Source organism: Geotrypetes seraphini, chromosome 5, assembly GCF_902459505.1.
Source record: "Geotrypetes seraphini chromosome 5, aGeoSer1.1, whole genome shotgun sequence".
In the NCBI taxonomy this organism is placed as follows: Eukaryota; Metazoa; Chordata; class Amphibia; order Gymnophiona; family Dermophiidae; genus Geotrypetes; species Geotrypetes seraphini.
The window spans coordinates 206,851,788-206,866,066 of NC_047088.1; the positions used below are offsets into that span (position 1 = coordinate 206,851,788).

Genomic DNA, 14,279 nt, shown 5'->3' on the forward strand with positions numbered 1-14,279 from the left:
GCTCAGGTTCCAGTTTACTCCTACAGCTGTTGGACTCTGTCTCCTCCAAACTCTCCTGCAAACGGGAGTTTGTCTCCATTCTCCCCTTTCTGCTCTCTGTGGCCTCCAAGGGAGAATACTGCCCATGCTCCAGAAGCACCTTCTTTCGTGGGGAGCTGGTAATCTGAGGAGGAGGGGGAAGTGCTCTAGCATCGGGGCTTAGCGTTGTCTCCAAACCCAAGGAGATCGCATCCGTTCCGCCTCTCCGGTGCATCTCCAGCGGGTCTACCGACACTCGGGGTGTCTCCTGCATGCGCCGAAGAAGCTCCTCAATGTTGCCGAACGCTGTCACTCCGGACTGCTGCGAGGCTCCAGCGGTACTGCGTCCTCTTCATTTCAGTATTGAAGGGAAGGCAGGTATCCAGAGCACCGACTCAAACGTTGTTAGAACTACGGCGTGTTGCTCAGCTGAGAGGGTCTGCAGCCATCTTGGATCTACAATTCTCTTTTTCATCAGTTGGGATTCAAAATCTTTTTTCTAAATCCCTACTTCACTCATCTCAAAATTTGCAATTTATCGGAAGCTGTGCTACAAACCATTTATTTCAGAACATTTCTCCCTCTACAAAGACAACAAAATTTGATTCAGCTTTGCAATCAGACTTATCTTCCATCAATCTTGGTCAGACATCTGATAGTACTCCTCGGTCACATGGCTTCCACGGTGCATGTTACTCCGTTTACGAGACTTCATCTCAATAAACTCTTGCATGTCAGTGGTCTCAAGCTTAGACCCATTGTCTAAACACATTACACTTTGACAATCTCTGCAGTGGTGGATGAGCTCTTCTTTCCTTTTCAGGGTTTTTTTGTTCCACACACCTCCACATCAGAAGGTTCTAATCACGTACTTGTCCTCCTGCACTTGCAGGGTTTATATGGACGGTCTTCGCAATCAAAGTTGCTGATCTTCTAGAACCAGTTTTTGTTTATCTAAATCTTTCGGAACTCAGAGCGATCTACGATACTATCGAAACATTTCAACACATTGTGACTACCTACATCCTCCTAATCCCCACGGCTTCAGCAAAGGAAGATCTTGCTTGATGAACTTGCTGCACTTCTTCAAGGGAGTTAATAGGCAGACAGATAAGGGTGACCCGGTCGACATTGTATATCTGGATTTTCAGAAGGCGTTTGACAAGGTCCCACATGAACGACTACTTCAAAAAATTGCGAGCCATGGAATCAAGGGTGAAATACTCACGTGGATTAAAAACTGGTTGGCAGATAGAAAACAGAGAGTGGGGGGTAAATGGACAATATTCGGACTGGAAAAGCGTCACGAGTGGAGTGCCACAGGATTCAGTGCTTGGACCTGTGCACTTCAACATATTTATAAATGACCTGGAAATTGGTACGACGAGCAGGTGATAAAATTTGCAAACGATACGAAGTTATTCAGAGTAGTGAACACACATAAGGATTGCAAAGACCTGCAATGTGACATAAAACACACTCGAGAAATGGGTCGCGACATGGCAAATGAGGTTTAACATGGATAAGTGTAAGGTGATGCATGTCAGTAACAAAAATCTTATACACATATACAGGATGTCCGGTATTTGGTGAGACCCCCCCAGGAAAGAGACTTGGATGTACTGGTCGACAAGTCGATGAAGCCGTCCTTGAAATGTGTGGCGGTGGCAGCGAAAAGGGTGAACAGAATGCTAGGAATGATTAAGAAGGGGATCACGAACAGATCGGAGAAGGTTATCATGCCGCTGTACCGGGCCATGGTACCCCCCCCCCCCCCACACCTGTAATACTGCATCCAGCACTGGTCGCCGTAGTTGATGAAGGACACAGTACTACTCGAAAGGGTTCAGAGAAGAACAATCAAAATGGTTAAGGGGTTGAGGAGTTGTCGTACAGTGAGAGATTAGAGAAACTGGGCCTCTTCTCCCTTGATCGAAACATTCAAGATAATGAAGGGAATAGACTTAGTAGATAAAGACAGGTTGTTAACCCTCTCCAAGTTAGGGAAACGAGAGGGCACTCTCTAAAGTTAAAAGGGGATACATTCCGTACAAACGTAAGGAAGTTCATAGAAACATAGAAGATGACGGTAGAAAAGGGCTACAGCCCATCAAGTCTGCCCACTCTGCTTACCCACCCCTTGTCTATGCCCTAATGACCCAATTTCCTTATCTTGACCCTCGTAGGGATCCCACATGGGTATCCCATTTATTCTTAGTCTGGCATGCTGTCTGCCTCGATCACCTGCACTGGAAGCTTGTTCCAATGATCAACCACTCTCTTTTCTTCACCCAGAGAGTGGTGGAAAACTGGAACGCTGTTCCGGAGGCAGTTATAGGGGAAAACACCCTCCAGGGATTCAAGACAAAGTTAGACAAGTTCCTGCTGAACCAGAACGTACGCAGGTAAAGCTAGACTCTAGTAGGGCACTGGTCTTTGACCTAAGGGCCACCGCATGAGCGGACTGCTGGGCTTGATGGACCACTGGTCTGACCCAGCAGTGGCAATTCATGTGTTCTTATTACATAAACAAGCAAGGAGGTTCAGGTTCTTTCCTTCTTTTGTCAAGAGGCCCAGAAGTCTTGGAATTCGATCACATCACCCCAATACTTCATGAGCTCCATTGACTGCTGATAGGCATGCAGGTCGAATTTAAGGTTTTGTGTGTGATGTTTAAGATGCTTCAGCATAATTGTCCATCTAGTGTTTGCTCTCTGTTGCATCGGCATTGCCCTTTGCATGAACTACGATCTTCCAATAGTTTAAGTTTGGAAGTTCCGTCATTAACGGTTGTGAAGCTTTCTGAGAACTGCAATTCCATGTTCTCTGTGCAGGGCAAGGTGTTGTGGAACGCCCTACCTTTGTTTTTGCACCAATCTTCCACATTTTGGCAATTTAGGAAAGGAGTGAAAACTGTGTTGTTTGAACACTCTTTTGGTGTGAGTTCGGTGACAGCTTGAGCGACGGTGGGTTTGGTGGGTTTTCTTCTTTTGTCTTTTGCTGTTTTTGTTTTGCTGTATTGTAATTGTATGTACTATTTATTGTTACTTTGTATGTGATTTTTGTTCCCCGCTTAGATTTGTGGATAGGAAGGTTATAAATAATTTTAAATAAATAACTGTGCGATTGCTCACATTACGTATATTTTTGAATGCAGTATGCATTCAAGAAAAGCAGCATTCTCTTGCAGACGGGTTCAGCGGTTTTCTCCAGCCACATGAGTGGACGATCAGATAGACCTGTTTGTGTCCCCCCACAATCACAAGTTGTCTCAATTTTGCTCCAGGAGGTATTCTCCCCAACGCCTGGAACCTGATGTGTTTTCGGGATTGGACACTCAAGCTTCTTTATGCATTTCCTCCAATCCCTCTCATCTTCGAGATGCTTGTCAAGCTCAAGCAGGAATTGGCCACCATGACCCTGATGGCCTAGGCATCCTTGGTTCTCCCTTCTACCTCATCTCAGTATTAAGAAACCAATGGTAAATAACCAAAGGTAAATAACATGGAGGACTGCGAAGATCTCCAAAAAGATCTGACAACACTGGAAGAATGGGCCAAAAAATGGCAAATGAGTTTCAACATAGGGAAGTGCAAAATCGTACATATAGGGGAAAAACCCCTGATGTTCACTTACAAAATGGGGGGATCAGCGCTAGGGGTGAGTGACCTTGAAAGAGACCTGGGAGTGATGGTAGACACAACATTGAAGGCGTCGGCGCAGTGTGCAACAGCCTCAAGGAAAGCAAACAAAATGTTGGGTATCATTAAGAAGGGTATCACGACCAGAAAGAAGGAAGTCATCCTGCCACTGTATCGTGCTATGGTGCGCCCGCACCTGGAGTGCTGTGTTCAATTCTGGTCGCCGTACCTCAAGAAGGACATGGAGGTACTTGAGAGAGTTCAAAGAAGAGCAACTAAGCTAATAAAGGGTATGGAGGACCTCTCATATACTGACAGACTGAAAAGGCTAGGGCTTTTCTCCCTGGAAAAGCGGAGACTTAGAGGAGACATGATAGAAACCTTCAAGATCATGAAGGGCATAGAAAAAATAGACAGGGACAGATTTTTCAAATTAAGGGGATCAACAAGTACAAGGGGGCATTCAGAGAAATTGAAAGGGGAGAAGTTTAGAACAAACGCTAGGAAGTTCTTTTTCACACAGAGGGTGGTGGATACATGGAACGCGCTACCGGAGGATGTGATAAACAGGAGCACGCTACAGGGGTTCAAAGAAGCTTTGGATAGGTACTTGGAAGACAAAGGGATTGAGGGGTACAGATAAGAGTAGAAGTAGATTATAGGGATGGGATTAGAGGTAAGTTATAAAATTAATCAGGGATCACTGTTCAGGCATTAGGCCTGATGGGCCACCGCGGGAGCGGACCGCTGAGCAAGATGGACCTCTGGTCTGACTCAGTGGGGGCAACTTCTTATGTTCTTAATGCCTCTTCAGACTTTTCCATCTCTTCTAACCCAGAGTTACAGATCTCTTCTGCATCTTTACACCTGACAGCTTGGTACCTTTCGGGTTGACATGGACTGGGTTTCATCTTTATCATCCTGTCAGGCTGATCTTAGAAGCATCCTGAAAACCGTCTGTGCAGCAGAGTTACCAGCAGAAATGGACACGGTTTTCCACTTGGTGTACTTTTCATCATCATGATGCTATAGCCACCTGTATATCTGTAGTATTGCATTTCTTCTACATTTCTCCAATTTAGGCCTCAAGACCACTTCGATTCGAGTTCATCTCAGTACTATAATTTGTAACCACATCATATGTATTATTATATTAAGAATGAATATGAGCATGGGAGAAAATAATTGTTTAATGTAATAATTGTACAGTGAATAGTGTGTTTTGTGCAGTTTTTCTGATTTACCATTTGTATTGCACTATTGAAGTTTGAAAATAAATAAAGATTTTAAATAAATAAATCGATCTATCATGCTTCCAGTATTCTTTCCTAAGCCTCTTTCTCATTCTGGAGAAACGGCTCTTCATACTCTCGACTCAGATGTGCCTGGGCTTCCTACTTACAGAAATTCAGCCACATAGCGCATCTCCTCAACTTTTCATCTCTTTTGATCCTAATAAGTTGGGACATCCTGTTTCCAAGAGAACTATATCTCTATAGTTAGCGGTTTGTATCATTTTCTCTTATGCTTAGGCTTGGCTGCAACTGGGAGTTGCTTCACAGCCCACAAAGTCCAAGATATGGCAGCTTAACTTGCTTTCCTACGCTCAACTCCTATTGATGAAATCTGTACAGCTGCTATTTGGTCCTCAGTTCATACATTCACATCGCATTACTGTCTGGAATTTAATTCCAGATGGGAGGGTCACTTCAGCCAAGCAGTATTGTAAAATTAATTTTCTTAATGGCCCAAACTTCCTCCATCCCATTCTAGTAAGCTAAGGAGTTCCACATGTGAAAATATGCTGCCGGTTTGTCCTGGGATAACCTGACATACATAGAAACATAGAAGATGATGGCAGATAAGGGCCATAGCCCATCAGGTCTGCCCACTCTACTGACCCACCCCCAAGTCTACTATCCTAGGGATCCCACTCCTGGTGACAGGTTCCCTTGGCTTAACCTCTAAGGGATCCCATATGGGCATCCCATTTGCTCTTAAATTCTTGCACGCTGTTTGCCTTGATCACCTGCACCGGGAGCTCGTTCCAAGGATCAACCACTCTCTTGGTGAAGAAATATTTCCTGGTGTCGCCATGAAATTTCCCGCCCCTCAGTTTGAGCGGATGCCCTCTTGTGGCTGAGGGTCCTTTGAGAAAGAGAATCTCTTCTTCCATCTCGATACGGCTGGTAATATACTTAAACGTCTCGATCATGTCTCCTCTCTCCCTACGTTCCTCGAGTGAGTACAGCCGCAAATTTTTCAGCCTTTCATCGTACGATAGATCCTGGTGGCCATCTGTTGCACTGACTCTACTCTCAGCACATCTTTTCGGTAGTGTGGCCTCCAGAATTGCACACAGTATTCCAAGTGAGGTCTCACCATGGTTCTGTATAATGGCATTATGACTTCAGGCTTCCGGCTTCAAGCTATCATGCCGATATGGTTTATATCACAATGGGGATTCTCAGAATGCCACCCTGTCCAAATAGGAACAGCGTGACAGCACTCTTCACTGATTCTGCCTAATTGTGTGATATAGATTACTTTTATATTTTTTTTTTTGCTTGTATTAAATATGCTTTCATCTTGATTTCATATTAAATACTGAATTCTCCATTTCATTTCATTTTGAATTTGCTTATCTTATTTCATTGTTTGATGCTAATATAATTTAACTTAGCTTTATGCTGATGTTGCACTAGTCCCCACCAATGCGTTTCTGATCTTCCTCTGAATAGGGGTTTGTGCCGCAACAATTGCATAAGTGTATTCACTTCCCTAGCATAGCGACCAGCTACCATTACCAATTACAGGTGTTATCCAGGGACAGCAGGCAGATATTCTCACAACCCACCCACTTCCCCTGGTTGGCTTCTTAGCTTGCTTATGGAACTGAGGAGCTGCAAACCTGCATCGGTCAGGAAGGCACTCGCGCATGCACAGTGCAGGTAGTTCGTGAACTTTCTTAAGTTCTTAAAATGGCGGTGCACTTTTAAAGCTGTCTGTACCGGGTTCCATGGAAGATGTCGCCCACATGTGAGAATATCTGCCTGCTGTCCCTGGATAACACTTGTTGCGATAAATAACTGTGCTATTTTTGCATCAAACAAATACTTTACCTGAGAATATATGCATTGCCATACTAGGACAGACCAAAGGCCCATCAATTCCAGTATTCTGTTTCCAGTAGTTGCAGGTCCAAGTTCCTGGTAAGATCTCAAAGAGTAAAACAGATTTTATGCTGCTTATCCCAGGAATAAGCAGTGGATTTGTTTAAGTCCATCTTAATAATGCTTATGGACTTTTCTCTTAGGAAATTGACCAAACCTTCTTTAAACCCTGCTAGACTAATTGCTTTTACCACATACTCTGGCAATGAATTCCAGAGTTCAATTACACATTGAGATAAGAAATATTTTCTCTGATTGGCTTTACATTTACCACTTAATAGCTTCATTGCTTGTTTCCTGGTCCTTGTATTATAGGAAAGAGTAAATGAGTGATTCACAAGGGTAAGAGGATTCTGCACCTCCAATAGTGAGAGCTTTGCTAAAACTGAGAGATCAGGGAACTATGACCCTCATAGTCCCTTACTGATTGACACAGATCTGATTCTTTATCTGGAAACTATACCAATCCTAATTGTACAGCGCTCAGATGTACCCCATCCCTTACAGCCTGAATGTTGAGAGGATAAAGTGAAGGACAAATTTCTCCAAGTGAAAGATAAAGTTCTCCAAGGACAGTAGGCTAAGTATTAACATCTGAGTGACATCATCTGCATGACTCCAGCAGGCAGGAAGGCACTCATGCATTGATGGTGTGGGCCTATTAAAGACTTCTTAAAGTGACAGGTACACTGAGTATTGTCCACATTGAGGCTCCACCAGGGACACCATCCAAATGTGAGAATACTAGCCCTGCTGTCCTTAGCAAATACCTACTACATGTTTGTAACTTCACTTTTTCCTGGGGCACCCTCCAAGAACAGAAAAATTCTTACTGTACCTAAAGATATAAGACACCTGCAAGCCTGAAGGCTGTTGAGGTATACATTCAGATACAGTAGGTAGTTTTCTATTCCTGGAATGATCATATTTGCCAAAAACATTTTTATTAAGGTATAGTGGGATTAGAAATTGTATCCCTTGGTTTACCATCCACACTGTACATTAGATAGATTGTGAGCCCTCCGGGACAGATAGGGAAAATGCTTGAGTACCTGATTGTAAAACTGCTTAGATAACCTTGATAGGCGGTATATAAAATCCTAATAATAATAATAAACACTGCAGTTACACTAAACTACTCCTTTGTTGAGCAATGACATCTGTATGTCCATTTTAATAAGATAGCTGCTAGACAGATGTCCCTATGCCTTATTTTCCCCCATTTATAATTTAAACATTTCAGTTTGTGAAATGGTTGTTCAGGATAGATGCCTCCCACTCAAAAATTGCTGTGAGAAGGACAGTTTTTGAGGATCAATGAGCAGGATGTCCCAATTCTGATTTGGATGTTCTTTCAAAAATGCCTGTCCACATCATTTTGAAGAGAGCAAAACAGTGGATGTTTCCCATACCAACAGGATTTAATCCATTGGTATTTCTGATACAACTCGTTTCCTTTTTGTTTTTCTTTCACATTCTTTCCTTGATCATAGTAGTGCTTCAAGAAGAAATAGTTTTCAAAAGCCTTTAATACATCATGCATTCATCTGTGTGGAAGACTTATCAGAACAAAACATTTTTTTGTTTGTTTTGTTTTTGTGTAGGTCTCTTTGATAAGCTTAATTGCTAATGCCTTGAACTACTCAGAACTAGGTGCAATTAAATCCCTTAGGACACTAAGAGCATTAAGACCTCTACGAGCCCTGTCACGATTTGAAGGGATGAGGGTAAGAAAGATACATAATTATGAAGTAATGTATAAATAGAAATTGTGCATGCAAAATAAGCTTGAAAGAATGATGAATTCATACAGAAATAAACAATTTACTTTTTCCCATAATTAATAGATATTTTGTAGGTTACCTTTACACAGTGTTGTTATTTGTATTTCACTACAAGGTATATGCAACACTTTATAGAAACATATAAGAGTTCCCACTCTTTGGAGCTTATGATCAGTTAAGACAGGTGGATTATACATACCAGTCTAAGCGAATAAAATGCTTTGAGAACATAAGAATTGCCGCTGCTGGGTCAGACCAGTGGTCCATCGTGCCCAGCAGTCCGCTCCCGCGGTGGCCCTTAGGTCAAAGACCAGTGCCCTAACTGAGTCTAGCCTTACTTGCTTACCTTCTGGTTTAGCATGAACTTGTCTAACTTTAGGGTGTTTTCCCCTATAACAACCTCCAGAAGAGCATTCCAGTTTTCTACCACTCTCTGGGTGAAGAAGAACTTCCTTACGTTTGTACGGAATCTATCCCCCTTTTAACTTTAGAAAGTGTCCTCTCGTTCTCCCTATCTTGGAGAGGGTGAACAACCTGCCTTTATCTACTAAGGGCTCCTTTTACTAAGGTGAGCAGGGTCTTAACACGCGGAATAGCGCGCGCTAGACCTTAACGCCAGCATTGAGCTGGCATTATTCTAGAAGCATACCGTGCAGTTTAGCACGCGGTAATTTTGTGCGTGCGCTAAAAACGCTAGTGCACCTTAGTAAAAGGAGTCCTCTGTCTTTTCCCTTCATGATTTGGAGAGCTAAACTAGGTGTGCTGTAGATCAGTGTTTTTCAACCTTTTTGCACCCGTGGACCGGCATAAATAAAAGAATTATTTTGTGGACCGGCAAACTACTAGGACTAATATTTTAAAACCCCGTTTCCGCCCCATCTCCGCGAGCTTGATCACCTCAGTAACTATAGAAAAATAGACAAATATAGTGCAAAATATAAACAGCAGATATAAATTCTCAAAACTGACACGTTTTGATCACTAAATTGAAAATAAAATCATTTTTCCTACCCTTGCTGTCTACTGATTTCATGAGTCTCTGGTTGCGTTTCCTTCTTTCTGTGTATCCTTTCTTTCATTTCTTTCTTTCTGCACTCAGGCCCAACAATTGTCCTTTCTATTCCCTCCCTCCTTCCTTCCTATGCCCTTAGTGCCCCCAGTGCCTCCTTCCCATGTCTTTAGTGCCCCTTCTTGTCTTTAGTGCCCCCAGTGCCTCATTCCCATGTCTTTAGTGCCCCCAGTGCCTTTTTCCCTTGTCCTTAGTGCCCCTTCCTGTCTTTAGTGCCCCCAGTGCCTCCTTCCCATGTCCTTAGTGCCCCTTCCTGTCTTTAGTGCCCCCAGTGCATCCTTCCCATGTCTTTAGTGCCCCCAGTGCATCCTTCCCATGTCCCTCTCACTGCCTTCCACACTTTGTCCCATCCCCACCCCCGAAGCCAGCCTGCCTGCCTGTCTACCTCTCTTCCTCCCTCCCTGGCCAAAGCCAGCCTGCTTGCCTGCCTGCCTGCCACCTTCCCTCCCTGCCCCGCAAAAAAAAAAAGTCTCCCTCCTTCCTTTCCCCTTCTCTTACCGCCCTGCCACTACTGCTAAAGCCGACAGGAAGTCTTCTTTCCGATGTCAATTCTGACGTCAGAGAGGATGTTCTGGGCCAGCCAGGTTATAATCGGTTTGTAAAATCATGTATAACGCGCGCGTTATATGCGTGAAAATACGGTAATCCATTCCAGGCACCAATTTCTTCAAATCTAAAAAAGCTCTAAACTGCTCCAGTAAATAGAATACAGTGGAATCTCGGTTTGCGAGTGTTTTGCAAGACGAGCAAAACACTCAGCAAACTTTTGACTTGCAAACCAAGCACTGCCCCGATAAACGAGCACATAAAGTCCAGGAAGCGCCGCTTCGGGGGATTCCTTTTCCGTCTTCCGGCCAGCCTTCCATGTCGGGTGCCTTCCGCAGGTTGGAGGACCTATGTCTGGGCCTGCGTGGCCTGGTGTCATCCCCCCATGCGTGTTGTGTGTGACGCGCACAGCGTCAATCATCGGCATTGTGCGTGGCATGCGGGTGGGGCAGCGCTCAGCTGGGTGGGCTCGGGTGGGGGCTCTACAGCATACAGGGGGCATCCGACGTGGAGGCTTGCTGGCGGATGGAGGCGGCATCCCTCTGAAGCAACACTGCGGGTTCTCCGGTGGCTGGCACATTAAAGGCATTTCCCCCGAAACAGCACTGTGGGGTTGTTCTTCATGACAGACGGAGGAGGCGGACAGAGGAGACGGTGCTGCAGCACCCGGCCCCGACAGGTACATACCCCGGGTTCTGGAACCAATCGTTGCTGTTGCCACTATTGTCTATGGGGATCTTTGCTTTGATAAACGAGCATTTTGGATTACGAGCATGCTCCTGGAACGGATTATGCTCGTAATCCAAGGTACCACTGTATATATTTTATGCCAAGATATTTAATCAAACACTTGCATAGATAAGCGAAAAGAATTGGAGCACCTAATGTCATTGCTTCAGTTCTCAATGCTAGAAATAACTTCCTTCGTTCCTCTGTTTGTTGAGTCAAATCGGGAAACATCCAAACTCTTTTCTTATATAATAATACTTGTGAATTATGAAAGTACAATTTAAATATGGCATTAACATCTTGCTCAAATACAAATTATACCAGTAAAATAACTCATTCAGATGTTTCCAATAAACTAGTTTCAAGCAAATCCATAACATTAAGATTTTCTTTTCCACTTATATTCATTTGCTCCATCTCTGGGTTAACTCCTGTTTCTTTCTTTACTGGCAAATAATATATTTTATTTATTAGCAGTATATTTTCTGAGGAAAATCTCAAAAATTCAATTAAGTACTTTTTAAATAATTCCAAAGGAGTGTTTGCCAGAGATTTAGGAAAATTCAAGAGGCGCATATTCAATCTACAATTATCAATTTTCAAGCTGTTCTATCTTTCTAGTAAGTAAATTTTTATCCTTTACAATCCCAGATGTCAAGTCTTGAAGGCTTTCCATGCTATCCTTAACTTATTTCAGTTCATCTGAAAATTCCTTTGTACCTTCCAACTTTTTACCCAAAGCATCCAGTGTACTCAAAAACAGGGAAATATCCTGTGAAGACTTGGTGACTGTAGCGTTTAGCTTCTGAAGAGCCTCTCAAAAGCTTTCCAACATCTCCACCGGCGATTTCGGCAGCTAGGAACAAACTTCTATTCCAGCTCCCAGCTCTCTCTATTCCCTCAAACCTCTTGTGGCATCCGCAAGAATCGAGGCTTCCCCCATGAGAACAGCTCCACAGGGGTCCCCCCAGCTCAGCCACATTAGGAGCAGTGCACAGTGGCAGAACAGCATCCAGAGGTGAAAAAGATGTTTCGAAGTCTAATTCTTCGGCATCTCCTCTTGCCGAAGAAGCAGCAGCAAACTCTGAGATGGAATGTTGCACTGGAGAAGACGTTCTTGCCAATTAAGAATCAGAATGGACACTTCCCTTACATTTAGAATTTGGCATGTCGGAGAAAAAAAAGAGGTAAAACTTTGCAAATCTCCACCGTGCTCAATCAGAGACGCCGTCACCCTGCTGCCGCCATCTTTGACTGCCCTTTTGCCTTTGTAAGAGTTAATGTAAGACAAGGTAGTTAGGGTTGGGTAATACCAGTAGTGTAGTAGAGGGGAGGGGGGGCAGACCACCCCAGATGCCATCTTGGTAGGTGCGCTGGCATATCTCTGCCCCCCTACGCCACGCTCATGCCCTCCCTCCCAACCCTCCCCCACCCAGTACCTCTTTAAATCTTCATCAACACGAACAACTTCTCCAGCCTGCTGCTCGTGCCAGCCTGGCTCCCAACTGAAATCATTTACTGGTCGCAGAGGGAAAGCAATCACTGGTGAATTGGTTCGAATCGATTCAAAACCAAAAAAAATCAGCCTCCCGATTCGGCGACTGACCATCCCCCCTTGCCCCCTAAAGCAGGATCAGCAGTGCTACCTCTTGCTGGCCGGCCGCTGCTGCTCCTACTTTAAAGGGCGAATGGGAGTGTCAGTCAGGAAATGCTTCTGTCCTGCTTCCCCCTTGGCCTCCCGGCATCAATTTACCTAATTTCATCAGCCTGAATAAGATCGCTAGTGCTAGAGATCTTTGCAAGCTGCCTTCGGGTCTTCTGAGCTGTCTTTGCAGCTTGCAAAGATCGCTAGCATTAGCAATCTTATGCAGGCTGATGAAATTAGGTAAATTGATGCCGGGAGGCCAGGGGGAACACGCAGGCCTTCCCCAGGGAGGGGGAGGTTGGTTGTACAGGCCTTCTGGTGGAACACGCAGGCCTACCGGGAGGGGGTGCAGTCCTTTGGGGGGGTTGCACAGGCAGGCCTTCAGGGGTGGGGTGTAGGCCTTCAGGGGTGGAGTGCAGGCCTTCAGGGGGGGACAGACCTTCGGGGAGCCAGACCTTCAGGGGAATGGACCCTAATGTAGAAGTACACGGAGGGAGGGAGGGAAAGGGGGGGGTTCAAAGAGACGTGCATATGCCGGACTTTGGGGGGAAGAAATAATGGGTCTAAAAATAGAGGAGAGGGAGAGAGATGATGGGCAATGGGTTTTAGGGAGGGAAGGAACAGAAATGGAGAGAAGTTGGACACAAGGGATGGTATGGAGGGGGATAGAGATACTGGATAGAAGGGTAGTTGGGAAGAGGAAGGGAGAGATGGTGGACCCTGGGGTGGTGGGGAAGGAGGGAGAGATGCTGGATGAAAAGGTAGTTGAGAAAAGGTGGATCTGTGGATGGAGACGAAAAAAAAGAAAGATGCCAGACCTCCGGGGGAGGGAAGGGAAACGGAAGGGGAGGACAGAGATGGCAGATGGATGGTTAGCATGGAGAAAGAAGAAAGAAGGAGACCCTGGCAAGCAAGTTATCAGAAGACAACCAGAGCCTGGGACCAACAAGATTTGAATAATGACCAGACAACAAAAGGTAGAAAAAACTCATTTTATTTTCTGTATTGTGATTACAATATATCAGATTTGAAACGTGTATCCTGCCAGAGCTGGTGTTAGACCGCAAATGTGAGCTAGGATTTAATAGAGAGAGGACAAGTCTTTTTTGTTTGTTTACACCACAGCGCCAGTGTGGTTAGGAGAAGGCAAAGGGGGTGAAGAGGCTATAAAAGGGGTGAAAAGGTTATAAAATAAACCCACCAGGATGTTTTTTAAAAAACTCCCAATTGGGCAGGAAAATCGAATCGAAAAATCGATTCAATAGGCTGAATCGAATCAAAAATTTTTTTCCTGAATTGGGTAGCACTAGTGCACAGTGATTTTACAAATATTCAAATAAATTGGACAAACCTTTGGTTATACAGCTATAAATCAATCAACCCTGTTTCCCTTTTCATAGCAAGTTGAATTTTTCTAGCGCATGTTAAACTACAAACCAAACTGAAAAGGATTTCATTAAAAATCTAAATTAGGTTTCCATTTCTGGGGCTAGGAATGACTTTGTAACTAGTTGGAGATCTTTGCTTACGAAGAACAGTGACCTGCCTCAACCCTGATATATTAACTACTAAGTAGGACTGAACAATTAAAGTGTTAATAAAGCAATGTGTTAATTGTTTAACGATGACAAACATTTTTATTTGATTAATGAGTCTTAACTGACAGCACTTCCT

General features: G+C 44.2%; 1 protein-coding gene across 1 annotated transcript in view; it reads left to right on the plus strand.

Moving 5' to 3' along the window:
- Window positions 1–14,279, plus strand: part of LOC117360618 (sodium channel protein type 2 subunit alpha-like) — a 349,967-nt gene that overhangs the window by 258,178 nt on the left and 77,510 nt on the right. Inside the window, exon 21 of the mRNA XM_033944654.1 lies at window positions 8,437–8,559. Coding sequence (XP_033800545.1) covers window positions 8,437–8,559 — 123 coding nt within the window. The remainder of the gene's footprint in view (window positions 1–8,436; window positions 8,560–14,279) is intronic.